This window comes from Dama dama, chromosome 6, assembly GCF_033118175.1.
Source record: "Dama dama isolate Ldn47 chromosome 6, ASM3311817v1, whole genome shotgun sequence".
Classification (NCBI taxonomy): domain Eukaryota; kingdom Metazoa; phylum Chordata; class Mammalia; order Artiodactyla; family Cervidae; genus Dama; species Dama dama.
This window is the reverse complement of record NC_083686.1, coordinates 6,804,370-6,831,131: the sequence shown is the minus strand read 5'-3', so window position 1 is coordinate 6,831,131 and position 26,762 is coordinate 6,804,370. Positions and strand designations below refer to the sequence as shown.

Sequence of the window (26,762 nt, the reverse complement as noted above, 5' to 3'; positions counted from 1 at the left end):
TCAACACGAGGGTAACAATTATAGATTTTAACCACTGATAAAATCCCCACAGAGTCCTGCAATTTCTAACTCTTTTTGTGCAAAACATCATTAAACACCATCTGGAGCAGAGGAGGAAGGCCAGCCCCAGTTTGGAGATTAGAGACCACCAATCAGGAAAGAAAGTATTCCTCTCAGTCTTCGCTTCTCTCTTGGCTCCAGAGCTCAGTAACTTGAGACCATGGAGGCAGAAACAGGACAATATGCTGTTTTCAATAGGTACTTCAACATGCCTGAAGGAATCCAGATCAGACCAGGAAGATACACTTTAAGCAAGATAAGTACTAACAACTTACCTACATCTACCTGTGTTCATTCATTCATGCAACAAAGACGGATTGTGCCTCTGGTTCCTGGTCCTACAACACTGAACAAAACCCTGAGTCCTCTTGGAATTGACATTCGGTCTAATCTGAGGTCCTACTGCACAGCTTTCCATTGATGGAGGATCAAAACTTGATTGGAAAGCCAAAAAAAAAAAAAAAAATTACAAGGATTTCTCACAAGTCCATTCTAAGTCAATAAAACTTTGACTTGAATTAAGAGCCACAGTTGCACACTCAATATGAATGTCTTATAATCCAAGTTGGTGAATTCCTGGTAGGCCCTGAAGAAGAAGGCTTAAAAGAGGGTGGGGCTTGCACCCAGTGGATGTCAGCTCGATCAGGTCCTGTAGACAAAGGACAAGCCCAAGCCATGCACCTTCCCTGGCTGGAACCTAAGTTCCCCCCTCTGCAGTTAAGGTTCAGGTCTCCTCTAACCTGACAGCCAAGGACACTGATGTGTGGTTAGCACCTAGCCCAGCAAACTGCATGCCATTTCTTAGAAACCTTACATGATTCAAATCCATGCTTTGTGTTCCAAATTCCAGTAGAAGAACAGAAATTTTCCAATTTTAGGACAAAACTGTCAAATCTGGTATACCAGGAGAGGTTCTAGATTCATCCTGCAACCTCTTTTATACCCAGAGGTGCTTGTGCCCTGGTGTGAAAAACTCAGACTAGAAAACTTTAAAGCTGGAAACTAGAGAAGCTTCAGCTTTAAAAACTTTTGACCACAAATTTAGAAAGCATCACGTGGAAAAAGAAACCAAACTGGAGCTGTTACAGGATGTCTCCCTTTTCAAAAAGACCTGCAAAAATTTCTATTAAGTCTAAACATTCATGGTGATTTCACACATATCTTCATTACCCTCTACCTGATTATAAGGCTGGGAGCAGAGAAGACCAACCATGGAGACCCTCAGGGTGATTCTGTCTTCTTGGGCTAGGGGCCTCCATCTGGGTCAGAACATCAGTCCTGGCAGATCCACTTGCTGGTGGCCTTCATGACATTGTGACTTTTGGGGGAAGTCACCAGGCATCTCTGTGCCCACAAGGCCTGGAACACAGTAAAAGTTAAAAAGTCGCTCAGTCGTGTCTGACTCTGCAACCCCATGGACTATATATGTCCATGAAATTCTCCAGGCCAGAATACAGGAGTAGGGAGCCTTTTCCTTCTCCAGGGCATCTTCCCAACCCAGGGATCGAACCCAGGTCTCCCGCATTGCAGGTGGATTCTTTTACCATCTGAGCCACAAGGAAAGCCCCCTAGAACATAGTAAGCACCCAGTTAATGCCCCAGGCCTGAATGAGCACCTGGGGCCATGGAATCTCCAACACCATCCCATTGACCATCTTTCTGTTTGGATACAACTTTTCAAGAACGTGTCTCTTTGCAGCAAAGCAGATGGTGGCTGTGTAGCTCCGTCAACTGCCCCTTCACCACATTCAGCATTAGTGGGTGTAGGGTCCAGACCAAGGCGGTCATTGGAACACCCAAGAATCCCACCCCTCTTTCTTTCTTACCATTTTTTCCCAATTTACATGTACACACTAAGTGACCACATTTCCATTTGCATTTTCACAAAGGAGTTTGTTGATGACGGTGAGGATGCAGAAGAGGAAAGACAGAAGAAGCCCTCGAAGGTTCCAAGACAAAAAAGAAAGAAGCAGGTAGGGTTGGCAGAACTTGCCTGCTGGGCTGTTGGTTAAGAGCCCACCGCATACGGAGGGGCCACGTGGCCTCCCGCGGGTACCAGCACTTGGGTTTCTCTGGAGGAGACAGGGATGCGGGTGGGTGGTCCAGGTGAAGGACCCTGTGTGGGGCTTCATGGGTGACCCTCACCATGAAGCCATGGGCAGTGTTTGGAGCATCTTTCCCCTAAGGTTTCTCGCATCCCTGGAGAGAAGTTTAGAAATGCTGGAAAGAGGCCCTTCAGTACCGTCATTGTCAACCACAAATCGGCACTTGCCGTGGCTGCTTGCCATCTGCCTCTACCAGGATTAAAGCATGTGCTGCTGTAGCCACTGACCTCCAACATCCCCTAGAGGAGGTCAAGGTGGAGAGCAGACGTGAGGTGCTCTGTGCTCCGGGAAACTGGCAGGCTAGGTCTTTAGATAGTCAGATGTTCTCAGGAGCTGATTTTATGAGCCCACTTCTTATATCTCCTCGTATCTAGAAAAGCAGTAAACTCCTTCATGGTGACGATTGTTTCTCATGACTAGCAGAAGCTTTACGAGACCAGCAGAAACTTTCTACAAAAAAAAAAAAAAAAAAAATATGTGCTTGATTGCGTGTATCCACCCTTTACCAAAATCAAGAATATACCATCTTTTCCCCCCTCTCTCTTTGGAGCAGCTTCTCAGAGGTGCTGTCTCCCAGGCTGCAGTCCTCATTTTGGCCCAAATAAAACTTAACTGGCAGCTCCCAAATTGTGCATCTTTTTTTTTTTTTAAGTCGACATCATCAAAGGCCATAAACTAAGATGTGCAATAGATGGCAGTGCAGGATAACAAATCCTGGGAACTCCCACCTTCTCCAACTCCAAGCCCAAATTCCGCCTTGGTTTAAACCAGAGGCCAACCCCCTTCTCCCCGGGTGGAGTGCTGGCTGGTGGTCCCACCCCTGGCCCTGCTCTGCTTCAGAAATTACCCTCCCTGGCTTGGAGCATCCCGGAGCAAGGTCCACCTTCTCAAGGTAAATAGATGCCCTTGCAAAGGAGTCGTCCCCTGCGGAGGGAGGCAGGAAAGATCTCGTGGAGGGGCGGTTTGCTCGGGAAAATCCAGATGCCAGCAAGGGAGGAGGAGGGAACGCCATTTTGAGCCAGCAGTCACGTGACGGGGCTGCCTGGAGGTGGGGAGGGCAGTGTGAGAGCTGAACTCTGGAGAGAGACCCCCTTTTCAGCCTCCCCCCCTCACCCAGCACCATCCCATTGGGATAAACCGGGCCGAGGCGCCTCCTTCTCTGCTGGTGCATGGAGCGGGCCGGTGGGGGAGGCGAGGGGAGGGAAGCGGTACCCGGCCGGAAGGCTGGTCCCCTGGCCAGTCAGGGAGGTTTAACCCTTCCTGGCAGGGCCAGCCCGGGGCCAGGGAGCCCCACGGAGGCAGCAGATGAGCCAGTGCAGAAGCAAAGAGCTCAAGTCCCCAGCTCCAAGGCCACGCTCACAGTGAGCAGGGGTGACCAGGGTGGATGCGCAGCTTAGACTGAGCCGGAGGAAGGCGTGGGGATGGAGAGAAGGCAGTCCCAGGCGTGCGCTTTCTAGAGACAGGTCTCATTCCTCCACTGCGCAGGAGCCCCGATCACAGACCACGTGCAGTCTTCCGGGCTTTGTGAGAAGTCTGGGGGAGGGTTTCTAACCCCAGTGGCACGTCAGAATCATTAGGGGATTTTTTTTTTTTTTTAATCATATCTCAGGTCTACTCCAGGACATTCATTTAAGTCAGAATGTCAATGGTGTACCAAGTGCCTGATAGGTAGCAGCATCTCGGTGAATGGGCTTTTTGTTTCCCTTCGTTTACAGTGAGGAAGGAAGGTAGGCAGTTCACTAACTCACCCCGAGTCCCGCTGTACATCGGGGTTCAGAGGCCAGCCTTTGGCTGGTCCAGAGGCCATCACTCACTCACCTCACCTGTGGCCTTCATTGCTCCTTCTGCTCACCTGCCCACCCTCCTCTAAAAGTCTGGGGGAGGAGTCAGAAGCTGGTCTTCGCCTTAGGTTAACCCAGGACATTTTGACTGCTTCTTTCAAATGGGTTTCCCTGGTGGTTCAGTGGTAAAGTATCCGCCTGCCAATACAGCAGAAGCAGGTTCGATCCCTGGGCCAGGAAGATCCCCTGGAGCAGGAAATGGCAACCCACTCCAGTGTTCTTGCCTGGAGAACCCCAAGGACAGGGGAGTCTGGTGGGCTGCAGTTCATGGGGTCGCAAAGAGTCAGACACACCCAAGCATACTCTCTCACCAAATGAGTTGAAGCTGGGATCAAGTAGTTCGATAATTATTTTTCTAGTTCCCTTTCCTCCAAATTTCTACAGAGTGCTATGCATTGTACCTAGAAAAAGTGAAAACACTCATTTTATTTTAGGGTGCCTGGGTCGCTCTCTCCAACAAGAAACCTCTTAGAGAAAGTCAGGATCACCACCGCTTCCTGTGGGGTGAGGGGGGGCTGACCACAGCGACCCAGGTGGCAGAGACCATGATTATCTAGATCTGAGTAGGATCGAGTCCTGTCCTTTTGCTAAGTGACCCACCTCATCCCGAGATAGGATCTGAGTCAACCAAAGCCCTGGGAGCCACAACCTCTGACCCTCTGCCCACAGCTGCCAGCTGCCGGCCGCGAGGAAATGGTGTCAGAAAAATCCCCTGTGGACGACCAGCAGGAGCCAGTGCAAGAGGGCTCTGACACCCGCCTCCTGGGCATGACAAGCCGGCGGGGCGCCCGGAGTAAGTGTCTCTGCGTTCAGTTCATTCAGTATTTATCTGCTGCCTCCTGTGATCAGCACGGAGCAACACGGGGACTTGTCAGGGGAATTGTTTTTTATTTTGGTACGTGTCCACCACCCTGCACAACACTTCACCCCAGCTCTGAGAGTAAATTTCTAGGTTAGCATCTGTCTGGGAGACAGGATACAACCACAGGACATAGTTATATAGCTACAGAATTTTGGAAGCGCTCAGTGAAATAGAAATGGTGCAAATAATCAGATAGGTAGAAATTCAAAGGCAGGTGAAATAGCAAGGCATATTTGTCAATGATGGGACTGGAATCGGATGTTGGAAAATCTGAGGATGTCTCTGAGGCTCTTGGAGACCTTGCCGCTTGAGGACCCCTTCTCTTACCCCTCCCCCAACCCCTCCCACAACACAAACACACATAATTTCCATCCCGCCCCCCACCCAGGAACCATGGCCTGTATTTTACCGCAGGATTTCTCTTGCTCATCACAGTGGCCGTCGTTCATTATCGGCTCATTGTAGGGAAAATTATTACCCCTCACTTGTTGCTTTTAAAAAAAAAAATCTATTTGCTTAATTATTTGGCTGCTTCGGGTCTTAATTGTGACATGTGGGATCTTAGATCTTCATTGCAGCATGCAGGATCTCTGGTTGTGGCATGTGGGATCTAGTTCCCTGACCAGGGATTGAACTGGGCTCCCTGCATTGGGGAATCTTAGCCACTGGACCACCAGGGAAGTCCCTGTTGCTGTTTTTGATCAGTGGATGAGACCAGAGAAGAAAGTGTGTTACACTTCTTAACTGTAACTGTTATTACTCAGCTGTTACCCTACTTCCCTGTAGCTAAGCTAGGGAGTAAAATACCTATTGGAAATTAGAGAGCTTTTGGAAGCAAGCTCATCTGAAGTCTGACCCTAAGAAAAATGCGGTTCGCTTCCGAGAGCAATGACGCAATAGGACTGGTACAAACGACTATAACAGAACCACGCTTTAGCCCATGCAGCTGCTTCTGTTCCTAAATGCACAGAATTATTCATTACCGAAGGTTACAGTTTATCTTAGTGTGCGCAGGCTGCCCTAATATACTATACCGTAGACTGGACGGTTCAAAAGCACCAAACTTTTATTTTCTCACAAATCCTGAAGGCTGGAAGTCCCTGACCAAGGTGCCCACGGGGTCAGTTTCCACTGAGGCCTCCCTTGTCTTGTATGTGGCTGCCATCTCACTGTGTATTCCCTCTGGTGTCTCCTCCTAGAAGGACACTAACCCTTTTGCATCAGGGCCCCACCATATGACCTCTTCATGACCTCTTTAGAGGCCCTATCCCCAAATACAGTCACCCTGAGGGTCAGGGCTTCAACTTATAAATGTTGTGGGGACAGTTCAGTCCATAGCACAACTATGGAATATTTAATTGTTTTAAATATTTTTAAGTTCAAGGGGGGAAAAAAATGTCAGAGTGTGTCCAGGAATAAAGGCTCTGTGAAAAGTGAATTCTTTCCTTCTTTCTAAAATAGGGGAGATAATGTTTCCGTGTCACCATGGGGGTGATTGTAAGGATCAAATCAAAAAGAAGATGTACAAGCATTTTAAATAGTGTGTGCTGCCTTGAAGGTTTAAATAATATGCATTAGCATTCTAAATTGGAGATTGAAATGGCAACCCACTCCAGAATGTATACATATATCCATATATATGTATATCCCCTCTTTTTAAATGTCCCTTCCCATTCACGTGACCACAGAGCATTAAGTAGAGTTCCCTGTGCTATACCCTGGAGGAGGGCATGGCAACCCACTCCAGGATCCTTGCCTGGAGCATCCCAGGGACAGGGGAGCCTGGCAGGCTGCAGCCCATGGTGTCGCAAAGAGCCGGACACGACCGAGCAGCTCAACACGCGCACACCTGTGCTACAGAGTAAGTTCTCATTAGTCGCCTATTTTAAGTTGCTTCAGTCATGGCTAACTCTCTGTGACCCTTTGGTCAGTAGTCCACCAGACTCCTCTGTCCATGGGATTTCCCACCCATGTCTCTGCAAACGGCATGATTTTTTAGCGAAAGGGATTTCCATCATGCAAGCATGTTTTCTACTCGACCCCTGTTCTTACTTTTCCCCAGTGAAACTGGAAACATGACCTTACTTCCTATACTAACAACATTTCAGCTCATCTGTTAGGTTGTATGTGTATGGTTATCAAAGGAACTTGGATATTCTCAAAGTAAATCTGATGTCACCAAGGCAACTGCCGAGAATCCTAAACATAGTACCCTTGGGGAACCCTATTCTTCATTATGAAGATTCAAAGCTACACAGAAGTAAAAAGTATAGTGAAGCGTATCTTATCCAAGGATTAACAAGATTTTGCCACATTTTTTTTTCTTTCTTGTATTTGCCAGAGTATTTTTAATTATTTTAAAAAAACATAAAATTTTCCATCTCAATCGTTTTTCAAGATACAGTTCAGTAGAATTACCTATATTCACGCTGTTGTGCGATAGATCTCCAGAACTAGTTCATTTTGTAAAATTGAAATGCTATCCCTGTTAAAGAGTAACTCCCCCTTTCGCCACCCCGGGGCCCTGGAAGCCACCATTCTGCTCTCTGCTTCAGTGAATTTGATGACTTTAGATATGTCTTGGGCTTCCCTGGTGGCTCAGTGGTAAGGAATCCACTTGCAGTGCAGGAGATGTAAGAGACCTGGGTTTGGTCCCAGGGTTGGGAAGATCCCCTGGAGGAGGAAATGGCAACCCACTCCAGTATTCTTGCCTGGAGAATCCCATGGACAGAGGAGCCTGGTGGACTCCATTCCATAGGGTTGCAAAGAGTCAGACCCAACTGAAGCACCTGAGCACGCACACACACAGATACCTAGTGTAAGTGGAATCATGCAGTATTTGTCTTTGTGACTGGCTCACTTCACTTAGCATCATGTCTTCAAGGTTCATCCACATTGTAGCTTGTGACAGGGACCCCTTTTAAGGCTGAATAATATCCCATGTATAGATTACCCTTGGCTTATCCATTTATCCTTCATGGACTTTGGGTTGCTTCTCCCTCTTGACTATTGCTAATAATGCTATTTTCAATATGAACATGCAAATACCTCTTCAAGATCCTACTTTTAATTTTTTTTTGGATGTATACCAAGAAGTGAAATTGCTGGTTCCTATGGTATCTCTGGGCCTCCCAGGTGTCTCAGTGGCAAAGAATTCGCCTGCCAATGCAAAAGATGTGAGTTTGACCCCTGGGTCGGGAAGATCCCCTGGAGAAGGAAATGGCAACCCACTCCATTATTCTTGCCTGGAAAATCCCATCGATAGAGGAGCCTGGTGGGCTACGGTCTATAGGGTCACAAAGACTTGGACATGACTAAACATGAGCAAGAACAAATATGGCATTTCTATTTTGAATTTTTTTGAGGAAACCATCATTACTGTTTTCCATCCTGGGTGCGTCAAAATTTTACATGTCCACCAATAATGCACAAAGCTTCCAATTTGTCCGTATCTTCACCAAAACTGGTTGTTTTCTGTTTGTCGTTTTTTTGTTTTTTAATATTAGCCGCCCTCATTGGTGTGAGATGGTATCTCACCATGGATTTACTTTGCGTTTTTCTAATGAGTAGTGATGTTGACCATCTTTTCACAAGCTTGTTTGACCATTTGTTTATCACCATTGCAGAAAGGCCTTTCCTTTACCCATTTTCTGATCAAATTACTTGCTTTCTTGTTATCATTGTTGCATTGTAGGAGTTGTTTACATATTCTGGGCAATACTCCCTTGTCAGGTATATCATTTGTAAATGTTCTCTTCCACTCCATACTTCGTCTTCTCACTTTGTTGATTGTGTCCTTCAAGGCACAGAAGTTTGAAGTATTTTAGCCTTTGTCTACTTTAGCCTTTGTCTATTTTAGTCTGCATTGCCTGTGATTTTGGTGTCACGTCCAAGAAATCCTTACCAATCTCAATGTCAGAAGACTTCCTCTGTGTCTTTCTAGAAATTTTATAATTTTAGGTCTTAAAATTATGTCTTCAATCCATCTTGAGTTTATTGTGTAAGGTAAGGGTCAACTTCATTCTTTTCCATGTGGATAGCAAGTTTCCCATCACCATTTGTTGAAGATACTGTCTTTTCCCCATTGAGTGATCTTCACATCCTTGTTGAAGATTATTTGATCATATCTGCCAGGTTTTATTTGCAAGTTCTCTGTTCTATTTTATTGGTCTATACGTCTGTCTTTATGCCAGTACCACACTGTTTTATTTGCTGTAGCTTTATAATGCTTTGAAATCATGAAGTCTGAGCCTACAATTTTGTTCTTCTTTTTCAAAATTGATTTGGCTATTTCAGGGTCCCTCAATATTCCAGATGAATTTTAGGATAAATTTTTAATGAGAAAAATACCATTGAGATTGTGATAGGTATTGCATTAAATCTATTGATTGCCTTCATAGTACTGACATTTTAATGTAAAGTATTTAAAGTATTAAGCTTTCCAGTCCATGAATATGAGATGATTTTCCATTTATTTGTGTCTTCTTTAATTTCTCTCAGCAGTGTTTTACAGTTTACAGTGTGCAAGTGTTTCCCCTCTTTGGTTAAATCCATTCCTAAGTGTTCATTGTTTTCATGCTATTGTAAATGCAACCGTTTTCTTAGTTTCCTTTTTTAGATGTTTCATTGTTAGTGTATAGAAACACAACTGATTTTTGCATATGCATTTTCTATGCTGCAACTTTGCTGAATTTGCTTATTTGTTTCCACAGTTTGTGCATGCATACTTCTGTGTGTGTGTGTGTGTGTATGTGTGTGTGTATTTGTGTGGAATCTTTAGGATTTTCTCTATATAAGACCATGTCATCTTATACCCCGAGGAAACCAGAATTGAAAAAGACATATGTTCCCCCAATGTTCATTGCAGTATTATTTACAATAACTAGGACATGGAAGCAACCTGGATGTCCATCCGTAGATGAATGGATAAGAAAGTTGTGGTACATATGCACAATGGAATATTACTCAACTATAAAAAGGAATACACATGAGTCACTTCTAATGAGGTGGGTGAACCTAGAGCCTATTATACAGATCGAAGTTAAGTCAGAGGGAGAAATACAAATACCGCATATTAATACTTATATATGGGATCTAGAAAGATAGTACGGATGATCCTACATGCAGAGCAGCAAAGGAGACACAGATGTAAAGAAGAGACTTTTGGACACGTTAGGGGAAGGAGAGGATGGGGTGATTTGAGAGAAGAGCATTGAAACATACACATTACTGTATGTAAAATAGATAGCCAGTGGGGGTTTGATCCATGATGCAGGGAACCCAAAGCCAGTGCTCTGTGACATCCTAGAGGGATAGGGTGGGGAGGGAGGTAGGGGAAGCGCTCAGGAGGACACAGTATGCCTGTGGCCGATTCACGTTGATGTATGACAAAAACCATCACGATATTATAATGTAATCATCCTCCAATTAAAATAACTAAATAAATATTTTTTAAAAGGCCATGTCATCTGCACACAGAGATAATTTTACTTCTTTCTTTCCAATTTGAATGCCTTTTGTAACTTATTCTCTCTTAGTCTATTGGCTCTGTTAGTACTCTAGACTGGGGAGCTTATTAGCAGCAGAAATTTATTTCTCACAGTTCTGAAGCCTGAGAAATCCAAAATAAAAGCACCAGCAGATATGGTGTCTGGTAAGGAGGGTCTCATTTTTGGTTCATAAGTGGCTGTCTTCTTCTTGTGCTCTCACATGGCAGAAGGGACAAGGGAGCTCTCTGGGGTCTTTTTCCTAAGGGCAGTAATCCCATTCGTGACAGCTCTACCCTCTCATGACCTAATCACCTCCCAAAGGCCCCACCTCCAAATACCATCGCACTGGGGATGAGGCGGGAGGACACAGCCTACGGCTCTTGCCGGATGCTCGGGTCTGGGTTTGTAGCCCTGTGTTGAGTAGAAGTTGGGGGCGGGGGGGCTTCCTCGCCTTGTTCCTCATCTTGGAGGAGGTGCTTTCAGCTTTTCACAACTGAGTATAATGTCAGTTGTGGGCTTTTCATGTATGACCTTTGCCGTGTTGAAGTAATTTCCTTCTATTCTGAGTGTGTTGAATGTTTTTATCATAAAAGGACGTTGCATTTTGTCAGATGCTTTTTCTGTATCCATTTAGGTGATCGGGTGGTTTCTGGCCTTTGTTCTGTTAACGAGGTGTGTTACATTGATTGATTTTCATATATTGAGCCCTTCTGGCACCCCTCCCCAACCTGGGCTGGGACTAATAAAAGGTTCAAGAGGCTGTTTCTCATGACTGATTTATAAACACTACTTACCTACCTTTTTTCTAGGCAAAACCTCAGATTTAGTGGTTTCTCTCTTCCAAAAAGATTTATGCTAAGGAAGTTGTGGAACTGTTTTAAGCTCTTATGATTTCATTGTATTTTTCTTCCTTAGACACTTACTTGTTCACCTGAACCGTCCTCCTCTCCCCCAGAGAGAGAAAAAGAGACAGAGGGAAAGGGGAGGAAAGGAAGGACAGAGGGAAGAGACAAACAAATGATAAATCTGGCATCCTTGAACTCTGAGAGTGAAAGAGGAAAGAAAGGAAGGAAGAATGAAAGAAAGAAAGACAAACAGATCATAAATCTCTTCAACTCGAGAGAGAGAAAGAAAGAGGGCAGACAAACAGATGATAAACCTGACAACCTTGAACTCTGAGAACTTAATGTTCTCAGAGTGTGCTAAGCCAGGCAGTAAGCTTTCTGATGAGATTCCCATCAAGATTCCTCATTCTCTTTTCTTACGCTTACTCCATTATGTTGCACAAGATTAAGAGAAATAAACATTTCAAGTCCACAAACATTCCCCGACAGCAGAGACACTGAAATCAGGCTCACTACTGCTTGTCACTACTTTTGGTCATGGGACCTGGAGCAACAACCTAGACTCCCTCAGCTGCAGGAGCCTCGTTTGTAAAACGGAGATCATAAAAGCCTTGGCTTCGTGCAGCCATCATGACAATGAAATCAGATGATAAACAGCAAGCGCCCCGCCAAGGGTCTGGCACCTACATGGTCACCTTCTCCAACTGGAAGAAGAACTTCATGCTAAGTAACCAACACAAATATTTCCCTCTTCTGAGGGTGAGGGTGATCATACGCAGGCACTGTCTTTATATGCATTACGTTAACTCCGATCAGCCCCGTCATCAGGCGTTGTTTTATAGTTTCGGAAATTCAGGTTCAAGGAGAACCAGCCGCTGTAGATGGTAGAGCCAGAACTGAAACTCCAGTCTACACACGTCAGGAAAATCCGTTCTTTTTGGTTTTGCCATTGCTGTTGTTGTTGAAGTGTCATTGATTTACAATGTTGTGTTAATTTCTGGTCTACGGCAAAGTGATTCAATCGTACATATATATACATTCCTTTTCATATTTTCCATTATGGTTTATCACGGGATATTGAATATAGTTCCCACAAATTATTGCATTGATACTAAATGAATTTGTGTTAATAATTGCTGCACTGCAGCCTCATTCTACACGCACAAATCTTAACTCTGGTCTTTAAAGATAATGGTCTACAGTTGCCCCGGGAAACTGCAATGCCGTCTGTACTTTGCTCGTGGTTGTGCTCTGGTTTCCCTGCGCTCACTCACCACCCAGTGACCACAGCCACCCGCCCACCGCCTCCTGCCAGCCAAGTGTCCCGGCTCTCTTGCTGTTGTTCACGCTCTAAGTCGTGTCTGACTCTGCGACCCCACGGACTGCAGCACGCCAGGCTTCCCTGTCCTTCACCATCTCCCAGAGTTTGTTCAAACTCCTGTCCATTGAGCTGGTGACGCCACCCAACCATCTCATCCTCTGTTGTCCCCTTCTCCCCTGCCCTCAATCTTTTCCAGCCTCAGGACGAGTCAGCTCTTTGCCTCAGGTGGCCAAAGTATTGAAGCTTCAGCTTCAGCATCAGTCCTTCCAATGACTATTCAGGACTGATCTCCTTTAGGATGGACTGGTTGCATCTCCTTGCTGCCCAGGGGACTCTCAAGAGTCTTCTCCAACACCACAGTTCAAAAGCGTCAGTTCTTCAGCACTCAGCCTTATTTATGGTCCAACTTTCACATCCATACATGACTACTGGAAAAACCATAGCTTGGACATGCTCGCTTAGGTCCAAATTCTTGACTTCCTCTTATAGGTCTGGCCTGTTGCTCAATTCTATGACCCCAGCTCCTGACCTTGAACCTATGACCTTCTCTATACTGCAGCATCCCTACAGGCTACAGCACTCCAAGTGTTGTCAAGTCCAGATTGTCTTCAGATACTTAGGTACAAGCATCCTTGATGATCTGGCATCCCCCTCTGCTCCAGGCACATGCCCAGAGGGGCCACCTCCCTGATGAACAGCAGTATAAACACACACATTGAAACGTTCGGCTTCTAACTGCTATTCAAACATACACATAATCAACGACATAGTCAATGACATTCCAAATAAAGATAGCATTGCGCTGAACGGGCGCTTGTTCCAAATCAAATAAACATTTAGGAAAAAAGTACACATTTCTGCCACAATTCCAACTTGCACCATCTCTTAAGGGAGGAGCTATCAAATGCTAAGTAGTTTCTTATGAACATAAATTTCTTCATTACTGACATCTGTTTTCCATTCATTCGTGTTGGTTTCTCTGATTAAAGCATCATTTCCGAGCCAATTTTTCAGTATTGATTGCAAATAAAGTTCAGAATCCAGTGAAACTTGATGCAAATGAAAGAAAAACAGATCATTTGTTATAGGCATACTTTTTAAAAGTCACCAAGAGATGGAAAGACTGACCCAGGAAACAAATGTTATAAAGTTCAGTACAAGACAAAGAGAACCACCCAGAGGAGCTACTCTTGGGAGTTGCCTTGGAGCCCAGCAGCTGGAAAAGGAAAGAAGATTCTAATAAGAGGATGCACACTGATGCAGGAAATGTCAAAAGTTCATCCACTTTGGAGTTCATGACCTTACAGGGTACTGGGAGGGGTGGTGAATTATTGTATTAAGTAAAATATTTATATAAGTAAAAATAAATAGTATGCTATATTTGATAACATTTTTTTTCTGAATATTATGTTTGACATCTTAAAAGAAAAAGAAAACTTTCTGGTTGGGGAGACACTAGCCAATTGTTTAGAACTTTAGAGACAGCAAAGACCCCAGACTGGAGCATGCCTGAAATGCTAACTAACCAACCCAGAGCCTTACCCCTTCGGTCTGGCCAGTCGAATCCCAGGAAGCAAGAGTCCTCTGCCTGGATCACTGCAGGGCCAGGTACCCGGCAACAAGAGACCACCCCGTACCTTAGAGCCCATCAGAACAGCTCAAACTGGCCCGTCCTAACCTGTTTACATTACTTTGTCAACAAAGGGCTGTCTAGTCAAGGCTATGGTTTTTCCAGTGGTCATGTATGGATGTGAGAGTTGGACTATAAAGAAAGCTGAGCGCCGAAGAATTGATGCTTTTGAACTGTGGTGTTGGAGAAGACTCTTGAGAGTCCTTTGGACTGCAAGGAGATGCAACCAGTCCATCCTAAAGGAAATCAGTCCTGAATATTCATTAGAAGGACTGATGTTGAAGCTGAAACTCCAATACTTTGGGTACCTGATGTGAAGAGCTGACTTGTTTGAAAAGACTCTGATGCTGGGAAAGATTGAGGGCAGGAGGAGAAGGGGTGACAGAGGATGAGATGGTTGGATGGCATCACCAACTCAATGGACATGGGTTTGGGTGGACTCTGGGAGTTGGTGATGGACAGGGAGGCCTGGCGTGCTGCAGTTCATGGGGTTGCAAAGAGTCGGACACGACTGAGCAACCGAACTGAACTGAACTGAACCTGCTTACCCTGCCCTGCCTTCTCTTTCCCTCAGAAATCCCACAAAAGCCATGGTCGAAGCCCTCACCCACTTCTGTCTTCTCCTCCTGACCACCTCAGTGCCCTTCCATGTGCCCTGCATGTTACGCCCTGCCCCCTGCCTACAGAGCCTCTCCTCTGTCTCTGCTTGTGGCCACACCTGACTGCCCATCTCTTAAAAGGACTCAAAGAATATTAAACAGACCCATCTTTATCATTGGGCTTCCCAGATGGTGTTAGTGGTTAAGAACCCACCTACCAGTGCAGGAGACATACAAGATGCGGGTTCGATCCCTGGATTGGGAAGATCCCCTGGAGGAAGGCATGGCAACCCCTTCCAGTAGTCTTGCCTGGAGAATCCCATGGACAGGGGAGACTGGCAAGCTACAGTCCACAGGGCTGCATAAAGTCAGACACGACCGAAGGGACTTATCACACACACATCTTTGTCATGAGTTATCAAGAAAGGCATCTTCCCAAAAACTCCGTCATAGCAAAATTTCTCCAGGGTCATCTACTCCCATTCTTTCTGCAGTCTTGAACTTTCTCCTCTAACTGAGATCCCCACTCCCTGTCGACCCCATCCTTGTCGAGGTGCCCATGAACCACGCGTTCACTCAATCCTAGGGTCAGCGCTTCATCTACCTTCCTTGACCTTCAGCCACACTTCCCCTCCTCTGCACTTAGCTCCTGGACACCACTCTCCTGGGTCTTCCTTCTCCCTCCCTGGCTGGACCTCCCCACCTCCTCGCGGGTTCCTACACCCCAGCCTCTAATAGTTGGAGCCCCTAAGCTGGGTGCTCAGCCCCCTTTCCTTAATCAACATTCATTCTCTCTGTCATCTCGATACTTTCAATTTCAGCTTCTAGATACTGTAGGTATAACTGATCAGTCCCCGATTTTTGTCTCCAGTCTGGGACTCTTTCAGACTAAATGTGAACTACCTACTCAAAGCCACGTTTGCATATCGCATAAGACAGCTCGCATTTTAATAGACTTGTGGAAGTATAACTTGCATATCATAAAATTCACCCATTGTAAGTGTACAATTCAATGACGTTTAGTAAATGTCTAGGTCTGTGTAACCATCACTACGATCCGGTTTCAGGACATTTTCATCACTCCAAAAATCCTTGATGCCCATTTGCAACCACTGCCACCCCCAGCCCTAGACAAACACTGGTTTGTTTTAAATATATTCCTGCAAATATGCCTTTTCTGGACATTTCATGTAAACAGAATCGTACAATATGTAGCACTTTGTGTTTGACTTCTTTCCCTTAGCAAAATGTTTTTCAAGATAATAAACGTGGTAGCATATATCCACACTGTGTTACTTCTTATTACTAAATTCTATTCCATCATCTGGATATGTGTGCATACATTTTATTTACATTCACCTGGTGATGGATATTTGGATTATTTCTAGTTTGGGGCCATTATGAATCATGCTTCTGTGAACCGGGTCATATGATGAATGTATATATTTAACTGTATAGGAAACTGCTAATCTGTTTCACAAAGTGGCTGTATCATTTCACTTTCCCACCAACAGTTTGTAAGAGTTTCTGTTTCTTCACTGCCTAAAAACAACTGATTTTATCTGTCTTCCATTGTAGCCTTTATAATGCATGTACGGTGCTATTTCATTGTGCTTTTAACTTGTATTTTCCTAGTGGTTAATGATATGGGGTATTTTTCAGATGCTTATTAGCCACTTGTATGTTATCTTAGTAAACTGCCTATTTAATTTTTACACGTTATTAATTAGATGCTTCATCTTACTGAGAAATTGTAAGAGTTCTCTGTACACTCTGGATACAAGTACTTCATCCGGTCTATAGTTAGCAAATATTGTCTCCAAGCAAATGTCTAACCTTTTCACCTTCTTTGTTTTATAATCGTGTTTAGTTGTTTATTTTCGGCTGTGCCGGGGTCTTTTTGCTGCGTGGGCTTTTCTCTAGTTGCGTTGAGCGGGGATACGCTCTAGTTGTGGTGTGAAGGCTTCTCATTGCGGCGGCTTCTTTTATTGCAGAGCACAGGCCCCAGGGTGCACAAGCTTCAGTAGTTGTGGCTCACGGGCTCAGCAGGTGCAGGCCCCAGGCTCTAAAGCACAGGCTAATTTGCTCCACAGTATGTGGGATCTTCCCGGACCAGGGATCGAACCCGTGTCTCCTGCGCTGGCAGGCAGATTCTTTGCCACTGAGCCACCAGGGAAGTCCCCCTTTTCCAAAACAGAAGTTGTTAATCATGATGAAGTCAAATTTATCACTTCTTTTCTAGTGTGGATTGTATCTAAAAATTCTTTGTCAAACCCAAGGTCATGGACATTTTCTTCTATGTTTTCTTTCGGAAGTTTCCTCTTTTCAGCTCTTCCATTTACTTAGGTCCATGAACTGTTTTGAGACAACCCAAATTTTACTCGGCTAAAACTGAGCTTCTGATCTCCTTCTTCCAACCCTGACCTGTTTCTCCTACAAAATTCTTGCAGTTTCAGAAGCTTTACCTCCTATTTCTCTGCTTGGAAGTCTCTGAACTTGTTAAAGCTGATCATGAGGGTGGGAAAATCCTGGTCATCTCCATCTCACTAGAGAAGACATTTCATCTTTTCTGTTGTTGCTAATCATTCAGTTGCACATCCAACTCTTTGCAGCCCCATGGACTGTAGCCCTCCAGGTTCTTCGGTCCTTGGGATTCTCCAAGCAAGAATACTAGAGTGGGTAGCTGTTCCCTTCTCCAGGGTATCTTCCCAACCCAGGGATCAAGCCTGGATCTCCTGCATTGCAGACAGAATCTTTACCATCTGAGGCCACCAGGGCAGGATTGGAGTGGACTGGTGTGGGTTGCCATGCCCGCCTCCAGGGGATCTTCCCAAGCCAGGGATCAAACCCATGTCCCTCATGTCTCCTGCATTGGCAGGCGGGTTCTTTACCACTCATGACACCTGGGAGGCCCCAGGGAGAAAGATTTCATAGCTGATGCTTGAACTGAATTCTCTAAGCCAGAGCTCCTGAGTGGGTTGGGTAGAATGTGTATTCATACCCTGCCAGAGATTAACTGCCACAAAAACATTTCAAGCTCAGAAGCTTTACCTACTGTTTTCCTTTTAGAAATTTGAGAAGCTTGTTTGAGATGGTCACCCTGGTGTCTCCCACACAGCATCTGGCCCTCCTGATGCTTCTGTTGTCTTTTCCACTCTGGCCAAGGCAAAGTGGAAGGCTCAACCCAAGGCAAAATGGTCGGGTCAAAGTGTATCTATGATGTTCTTTACCACTTTTCAGAGTCTCACTCAGGCCTGTTGGAAGCCCCATTGTCCTGTGAAATCACCACGATGATGCTGGAACACAGGCACAAATGGCAAAGCTGGTGGGGCTGGTCTTGCCCAGACAGATGGTCCCTGTATCTGCTGGCTGATGCTGCTATAGTGAAATATTGCAGATGGATGACTTGAACAGCAGACATTGAGTTCTCACTGTTCAAGAGGCTGGGAGCCCAAATCAGGGTGCTGGGAGCACTCCCAAGTCGGTGCTGGGAGCACTCCCAAGTCAGGGTGCTGGGAGCACTTCCAAGTCAGGGTGCTGGGAGCCCAAATCAGGGTGCTGGGAGCACGTCCAAGATTGTGGAGGGAAGACCTTAGAAGCCTGCCCACCTGTCCATAGAAACAAGGTCACATCAACTCAGAGGCAGTAGATGAGAAGATTGGAAAATTATTTCAAAGGGCAACGCCTTTTTTATTAGAAGGGGGTGTGTGTTTTCTGAAGAGTAAAGTATCATGGAAGTGGTTTAGAGAAAAATGGACAGTGTTGATCGTTTGACGAAGTCTGTAAAGAGAGAGACGTGGGGTGCAGTGAGTGTGGGTGACAGGAGAAGGTGACACAGAGAAGATCTGGGAGCCACTCGCAAACATGAGGATGATGAGGCTCTGAGGCTCACAGGTCTGCTGGGCAGCCAGGGAAGTGCTGTCTAATCTATTAATACAACCCCTGCTGCCCCTGATGAAAAACATCCCTTGGCTGAAGCATCCTTATTTCATACCAATGGACATTATGTATATATATTATGTATATACGTTTAACGGAATGTCTTGAAATTCTCTCACTGCCCATAAGCTCTTGCACATGCTCAAATCAAATCTTTCAAAATTCGAAGAATTATTTTCATCGCACTCTTTCAGCCTGACATCTCTCACACCTTCACATTTCTCCACGCATTTTCCTTTTCATTGATTTACTGCTACAAGGTGCCAGGTACAAAAGTCGCCATCAGAGTCCTTGCCATCAAGCAGGTCACATTCTAGCTGGGAAAACAACATCTCACCACCTAGTTGTACAGATCGAATTTAGAAATCTCTGTACCCTCCAAATGTCTTTCACTAACACCAAGTTTATTTTTAAAAATTGAGAAAGGACTACTTTTTACCCCCTCAACATTTTCCAAGACTTTTTAAACTAATACTTGCTAAAGAAGCCCCTTCAGTTTCGTTATTCAGAGCAGATGGTTTTTAAATAAAATATCTTGTCTCTTTTAAATAATATAAAATTATTCTAATGAACTCCATGTTTGTCGTTTTGTTGTTGCTTAGAGCTAAGTCATGTCCAACTCTTTGTGCAACCCCCATGGACTGTAGCCTACCAGGATCTTCTGTCCGTGGGATTCTCCAGGCAAGACTACTGGAGTGGGTTGCCATTTCCTGCTCCAGAGGATCTTTCTGATCCAAGGATCAAACCTGCATCTCCTGCATTGTCGGGTGGATTCTTTACCACTGAGCCATCAGGGAAGCCCCATGGAGTTCATTAGAATAACTTTATGAATGATATCTTGTCTCTTTTAAAGAATAATTCATAAAATTATTCTAACAATCTCCATGTAGGCAGCAGCTATTTTAAGTCAACTTGAAAAACTAGATCTCTTTTAAAAATAAAAGAGGAGGGATAGTAAATAAGCAAGAGTATTTTTTTTTTTCATGTTCAAAGACATTGCTTCTTTCTGGGAGCAGAAGGCCGGTGGGGGGCGGTGCGGGGCGGTGGTGATCAGCCAGAGAGCAGGGGTCCAGTCTAGAAATCCTTTATCTGCCTAGGTGGTCCATTCACACTTAGTGACACTTAACCTGTGCCCACCCTGTGTGGCTGGGGACCGCAGAACTGGGGGGAGGAAGAAGGTATTAATGCAATAACCACACAAATACATAAATTCAAAACGTGACAGATGTGAGACAGGAAAAGTCTTAGGACTCTAACATGGGGATATGATCCACCATGGGTAGATGGCCTTTAAAATGGGAAATGATGACTTGATTTTTAAAGTTGGCTTAAAAAATGCCAAAGGCCTGTTCATGGAACTAAAGGAGATTCTTGTAAAGAACTTGAACCTCAGCCTGCACATGCAAGACGTGACCTTTAAGATGATTATTTCAGGCCTTCCACCAGGCATGGAGGAAGCCTCAGGCAGGTGGTTGGCACCCGATGAAGTAAGATTTTACATCCTTCTGTCACACGAAAGGAAGCACACTTGGCCTCGGCACCGAGTGACCGGCTGCAGAAATAGCTCCCTCTTCCGCACAAGCAGAGGCGAGGGGTCAGCGCGGTGGGCTCTGCCCGGCATGGCTTCCTCGCTCCCCACTAATAAAGCATCTTTATTAGCACCTGCTAATAAAGCATCTTGCCTTCTCTCTTCTTCTTTCACTTGTTAGCCTTCCTCCTTTAACAGGGCAGATGGCTACAGGGTCAGAAAACTCCTCTCTCCACACTCTCTCGCTCAGGAAAGGTTTTTCTCAAATGTCAGCATCACCAGGGTAGACACACTTCCTCGGTCTCCATCTCGGGCGCTGGACCCCTTCCTGGAGCTCAACATGCAGGACCAGTACACGTCCCCATATCCTGCCGGCATCTCAGACTTGTCCCAGCTCCGATTTACAGAAGTCAACCAATCCCCCTCCTCACCAGTACCTCCCAGGCTGGCATGCCTCCACTTTTTTCTCTCTCAGGAGCCCCAAATCCATACTTACCTCGGCCAAAACCTCAGACACCTTTGCCTTCTCTAAACTGGGGGTCCTCCAACTTGAGTCCGTCTTAAAATCACCCAGATGGCAGCTCCACCTACAGGTTCTGATTCAGTGGATCTGTCTGGGGTCTGGCCTGAGTGTTTGCTGGTCCACCAAGTGCCCAGAAGGTGCTGCTACTGGGGGAATTAATGCTTGCCTCGGGCTTCCCTTGTGGCTCAGCTGGTAAAGAATCTGCCGGCCACGTGGGAGACCTGGATTCGATCCCTGGGTTGGGAAGATCTCCTGGAGAAGGGAAAGGCTACCCACTCCAGTATTCTGGCCTGGAGAATTTTGTGGACTGTATAGTCCATGGGGTTGCAAAGAGTTGGACACAACTGAGCGACTTTCACTCCCCATCATCACTGGGAACCACCGTATCATCTTCTTGCGGCCTCTTTGCAACCATGCCCACTGACTTCCTCTTTATTATCCCAGCCGGGGTCTCTGCATCTCCACCCCAACCGTCCTGTGCCTGCAGCCCTGGTGCAGGCCAGAAAATGCTGCTGCTCCTCCTCTGCTCTCCACGTCCTTCAAGGCACCCCACCACATAGAGAATATATTCCAGTTTCCTTCATGTGACATCAGAGGCTCCCCATGACTTGACCCCAAACTCCTTCTGCAATCTTTTCTTCTGCTTCCTCCCAGTAGAGCCCCCTCTCCTTTAAGTATCATAACATTCTGTTCCCCAAGCCTTGTGTTGTATTCCTACCCCTTTCATAATGGTGTAGAGCATTGGGGGATCAAATCCTAAGCATTGTACCTCCTGAGTACACAATTGTCGTTCCGGTCACCTTTTTGAAGATTTTTAAAAAATATTTATTTTTATTTATTCATTTGGTCTTGTTGGCTCTTAGTTGCGATACACGAGACCTTTCAGTTGCAGCATGTGGGATCCAGTTCCCTGAAAAGGGGTCAAACCCAGGTCCCCTGCTCTGAGAGCAAGGAGTCTTAGCCAGTGAACCACAAAGACTTCCCTTACTTGCCAGTTACTCCAGGGTCTTCATCTTCAAGATGCCCGGTGAGTGATCCCTCCTGGCAGGAATGGCATAAAGTTGATGAGAAGATGCATTCAGTCAACACATTATCACAGAGCCTGGGACATAATAGCTAAACGACAGTTCATGATATTTAGGTATAGGTTCGTGCCAAGTTGCTTCAGTCATGTCCAACTCTTTGCAACCCCATGGCCTGTATCCCACCAGGCTCCTCTGTCCATGGGATTCTCCAGGCAAGAATAGTGGAGTTGGGTTGCCACGCCCTGCTTCAGGGGATCTTCCCAACCCAGGGATCGAACCCAGGTCTCCTGTGGCTCCCGCATTGCAGGCGGATTCTTTACCGCTGAGCCACCAGGAGTTTATGTACAGGTTTGATACTATGTACAAAATAAATGTTGTCTGTTCGATATAGCCCAAGGCTATGGCTTGAGCCTGTAGAAAAACTTTCTCTGATTGAAGCTATCAGTGCTGTTGAAAGTCAAACCCCAAAATTTAATCAATAGTCATTCATTCATCCAAGGAGCCTATTGTCAAATCAATAAATTCGAGAGCCTCTTCCCAATGGTAATTGAACTGGTGTGCTTGCGCCTCGAAAAATCAAGTGTCATTTGTTCAATTCTTAGTTAAGTCCATGTGTCAGCCCTGGTAGGACCGAACTTGTCACTATCTGTCTTAAAGAAGCCAAGACACGTCCTTATTACATCAGATGGGGGAGGTTGTTCAGCTTTATCCCATGATGGCTTATGTGAAGTTCTAAATTTGCAAAATAAAATGACATTCTCTTGTTATTTTTTAATCTAATCTCCCCTTTGGAAGAAAAAGATGTTGTTTTAAAGTAATTTTCTTGTATTGTTTTAGGCTTGCCTCCAATCCCTTCAACTTCCAGAACAGGCTTTGCAGAATTTTCCATGAGAGAACGCATGAGGGAGAAATTACAGGCTGCAAGGGTGAGAGAAACCGCAGGGATATTTTTCTCGGCGCCAATTACCTTGCTTCCAGTCTTGTCTAGCTTGATTCGTTTGCTCAGAACGGCGTGGATTTGAATACTGTTAAATTTGTTTTTCATGCTCTAAAGGTTAATGCAGCATTTAACTAGGAGCACAGATGCAAATTAAACTTAAGAACAATGTAATGTCCTTTTTCTAAGCCATTGTTTTTACCTCTTAAAGAAGTATAACATGCGTATTTTACTGATTGATTTCCTCCCTAGATGGTGACTGAGGTTTTCATAGCATCACTGACATTACTTAGCAGTAATTTTCTGTTTGACTTTTTAGTCCAAAGCAGAAAGTGCGCTGCTGCAGGAAATCCCCACCCCTCGGCCCAGGCGCTTCCGAAGTCCCACCGAGAAAGAATCAGAGACGGAATTTGGCACGGAGGTGAGAAATGGGCCATCCCTACTTTGTGACCAAAGACAGTGACGCCAAATAGAAATGTTCCAGCAAAAGTTCTAGAACAGAGCTATGCACAGAGGGGCCGTTAAACACTCATTAATAATAATAGCTGCTATTTATAGGTGCTACTGGGTGCTAGGCATTTTGCCAAGTCTTTTCCCCATGTTATCAGAGGCCCTTATCCCAACACCTCTATGAGGTGGGTACCATGATTTTCCCTCACATTTGCCATACGAGGTTCAGAGGGCCTGCCAAGCCATCCCCAGGTCACAGAGCATGTATGTGGACCAGTCAGTATTGGATTCCAGCTCTGTCTCATTCCCCGTGTGTCTCATGGGTCAGCGTTGCTGGGTCCATGGATCTTGCTGGGAAACAGAGAAAGAGATAAGAATAGAATCCAATTGCGGGGACTTTGAGCATTACACCAAGGTGCCCCGATGGTTTTTTCTAAGCCATGGAAAGCAATGGAGAATAGGAGCGGGTGGTGGTTTGAATGCACCGGGGTGACCTGTGTGAATCTGAGATGCTGGTGAGGCATCTCTGTGTTCCTCTAAAGATACACAGAGAGGAAGGGACCCGGCCTGGAGACACAGATTTAGGAAGCATTTCTACTGTGGTGAGTTTTGAAGTTTTGAGGGTGTGAATGACGATGGTCCTACACTTGGAGAAAAGCTGACAATAAAGCCCAACGAGGCAAAGAGGAAGCCGGTTAAAGTCAGAAAGCTGTATCAGCGATGTGGCTGAAGGACCAACACATCTAGGGTGGAAGAAGGAGCAGAAAGAACAACAGGGCACATGGTTCAGTGAAGTGTTTGCAAGTTTAATCTAGTGGTGTGTTAATGATGATGGTTTTGGTTGTTTTTAAAGTCTAAGCATTAGGGATATTTCTGGAGCACAGTCACAGATTTCTTAGATGATGCCTTTTCTTTTTCTATGATGAGATGTTACAGATTTTCATTTACCTATATTCATCCCCAACAAGCCAGAGATTGCGTGATTACAGGGAAGGTTGCAGTCTTGCTCATGGGTTTTCAGAACACTCAGTCGCCCCCCTAAAATGGCTTCATGACAACTGGCTACTCCATTCTACAGGGGACACATTTCTTTTTCTTTATTTCCAATTTATTTTCTTCCATGAGAGCCATAATTGTAAGAGCCATAGTTCTAAAGTATTGGAAAATAAAGAAAAAGTACCAAGACTTTCTTGGTGAGCCAGTGGTTGAAACTTCATCTTCCAATGCAGAGGGTGAGGGTTTGACCCCTGGTTGGGGAGCTAGGATCCCACATGCCTCTTGGTCCAAAAAACCCAAAACATAAAAACAGAAGAATATTGTAATAAATTCAGTAAATTCAATAAAGACTTTAAAATAGTTCACATCAAAAAAATATTATTTTAAAGGAGAAAGTCCCTAAAATCCCATCATTATGACACAAACACTTTGGTTGTTTTGGTGGGTGTGTGAGTAAGCGATAGGAGGGTGTGGTCTCCCATGCCTGGGTTGTCTGCACCTTCTTGATGGATAATCCTTTCACACAATCATGGTAGTTCACCCTTGTCCAATAGGCCATGAATGCGATATCCAAATCAAGTTGGAAGTTTTAGAAGTGAAAATATACTCCCTTGGCTCACAGAGGTGTTTATTTCTCTTTGTGAGCAGGAACTTGACCTTTTGTCTAACCGAGTGCATATCCCCTAAGAGCCATTCTCTGACAGTGAGGCAAACACCACCTGCCTTGCCCTCAGACCTGATCTCAGGTTTCCAATGGAACGTATCACTCACAAGCACACTTATTCATGTACATAGCTTGGCCCAGAAGAAGAATATAAAAAGCAGCCGATGTTGGTCCTGCGGGGCAGAGAGCACATGAAAATGCAGGTGCTCGACCTCAGCTGCCCAGCACTAACTTCCGGCAATCTCACTCACTAGCTGCATGACCTTGGGTGCATAACTTGTTCATTCTCTGAGTGGTAAATATAACCCCCTTCCCCACTTCCCACCTCTTTTTTTTTTTTTTTTTTTTTGCTGCGTTGGGTCTTATTTGAAGCATGGAGGATCTTTTGTTGCAGCACATGGACTCTCTAGTAGTAACGTGCAGGCTGAGTTGCTCCACAGCAAGTGGGATCTTCATTCCCTGACCAAGGATCGAACCTGCGTCCTCTGCGTTGCAAAGCAGATTCATAACCATTGGACCACCAGGGAAGTCCCCTCGCCTCTTTAAAATAGGGATACAACCCAGAACCTGCTCCTTGGTATTGTTTTGAGGATTAAAGGAGTGCATACACGTCACAGGGTTTCACACAGTGCCTGGTTCATGGGAAGCCCTCCCTCCATAGTTAGTAGCTAGTGTCAGAGGCTGTAGGGTCAGAGCAAAAAGAAGAAGCCACTTGGGAATACTTGGGTCAGGAATCTAAATCCATCAGCACAAACCTATGCTAAACTCTTGTTTCCATTTCGCTTTATCCTCAGCAGATTTGTGATAAAAGAACAGAGCCAAATACTCATCTCTAAGAACATATCAACAAAGAGGTGGGAATAACACAGAACATTTGACTCCTTGGTCTGCACTAGGTTTGACCAAAATGTCTCTGTTCTGTGGACCTAGTTCATCGTCCCAAGTGCCCCAGGTTCTGACCCCTGGACACACTCTACCTGTTGCCAGCATCTCTAGGAGGCTCCTTCCTGCTGGGTGTCCAACGGGCTCTGAACACACAGCCGTGACAGTCACGGCCCACTCTCAAGGACCCCCAGTGGGGATGACAGACAGGTGATCAGACAGTGGGAGTGCAGGGTGGTTAAGATCCACAGTGGGTGCCTTGAGGAAGCCTTCGAAAGGGCACTTCCCTTGGAGTCAGGTTATGTAAACTATGAAGTGTCTTGGCTTAGGCAATAGTTTCTTGCCTAAGGCATTGTTTTCTTATCAGTGACTCAAAAACACAAATGGCAAAAGTATAAATCAATACACTGGACTTCATCAGAATTAAACACGTTTCCATTTCAAAGGAAACCAAGAAGAAAGGGAAACGACAACAAACACACAGAATGGGAGAACTTATTTGCAAGTCACATATCCTGATTAGTATCATGCCTGATACTGAGAGCATATGAAAAGTCAGAGCTATCTGAAAGACTTTCCAGATTAGGATGTCTTTAGGGAATTAAAAATACTGACTAGTAGTTAGAAGAGAGGTCAGGGCTGGAGCTATTATATTTTGTGATTATGCTTTGGTAAAAGTAATGAGACTTGAGATTGTCTAGCTCAAGCTAGAAAAGGATCATAGAGCCTTCTTGGAGGTTACAACAAATTCAAGGATGAGAAAGAATTCCTAGCTGGACACAAGCACACGTCATCATAGGCATTCACTTGAAATTGAATATTATTACTTTAAGCTTTTATGAAGATATTATAGATGATAGTTCTTTAAAATTTAATTCTGCAGACAATCATTTGAAATATATTTAATGGCTTTGCTTATGCTAATATAATTTACTTTTAAATATGTTGAGATTTTGATAAAAATTAAATTACCACCACTTTGATCAAGTCCATACATATCATAGTAAAACTGTCAATCTTATAATTTTAAAAGATACCAAAGAAATTATTGTCCAAACCTACTGTC

General features: G+C 45.0%; 1 protein-coding gene across 3 annotated transcripts in view; it reads left to right on the top strand.

Moving 5' to 3' along the window:
- The window catches only part of CC2D2A (coiled-coil and C2 domain containing 2A), a 126,041-nt gene that overhangs the window by 8,047 nt on the left and 91,232 nt on the right, over window positions 1-26,762 (top strand). For 2 of the 3 annotated variants that reach the window (XM_061145484.1, XM_061145480.1), the window contains exons 3-6: window positions 1,950-2,033; window positions 4,676-4,799; window positions 22,605-22,693; window positions 23,024-23,125. In XM_061145484.1, coding sequence (XP_061001467.1) covers window positions 1,950-2,033; window positions 4,676-4,799; window positions 22,605-22,693; window positions 23,024-23,125 — 399 coding nt within the window. Of the gene's footprint in view, window positions 1-1,949; window positions 2,034-2,959; window positions 3,058-4,675; window positions 4,800-22,604; window positions 22,694-23,023; window positions 23,126-26,762 lie in introns of those variants that run through there. The other variant, XM_061145485.1, reaches the window with a different exon arrangement.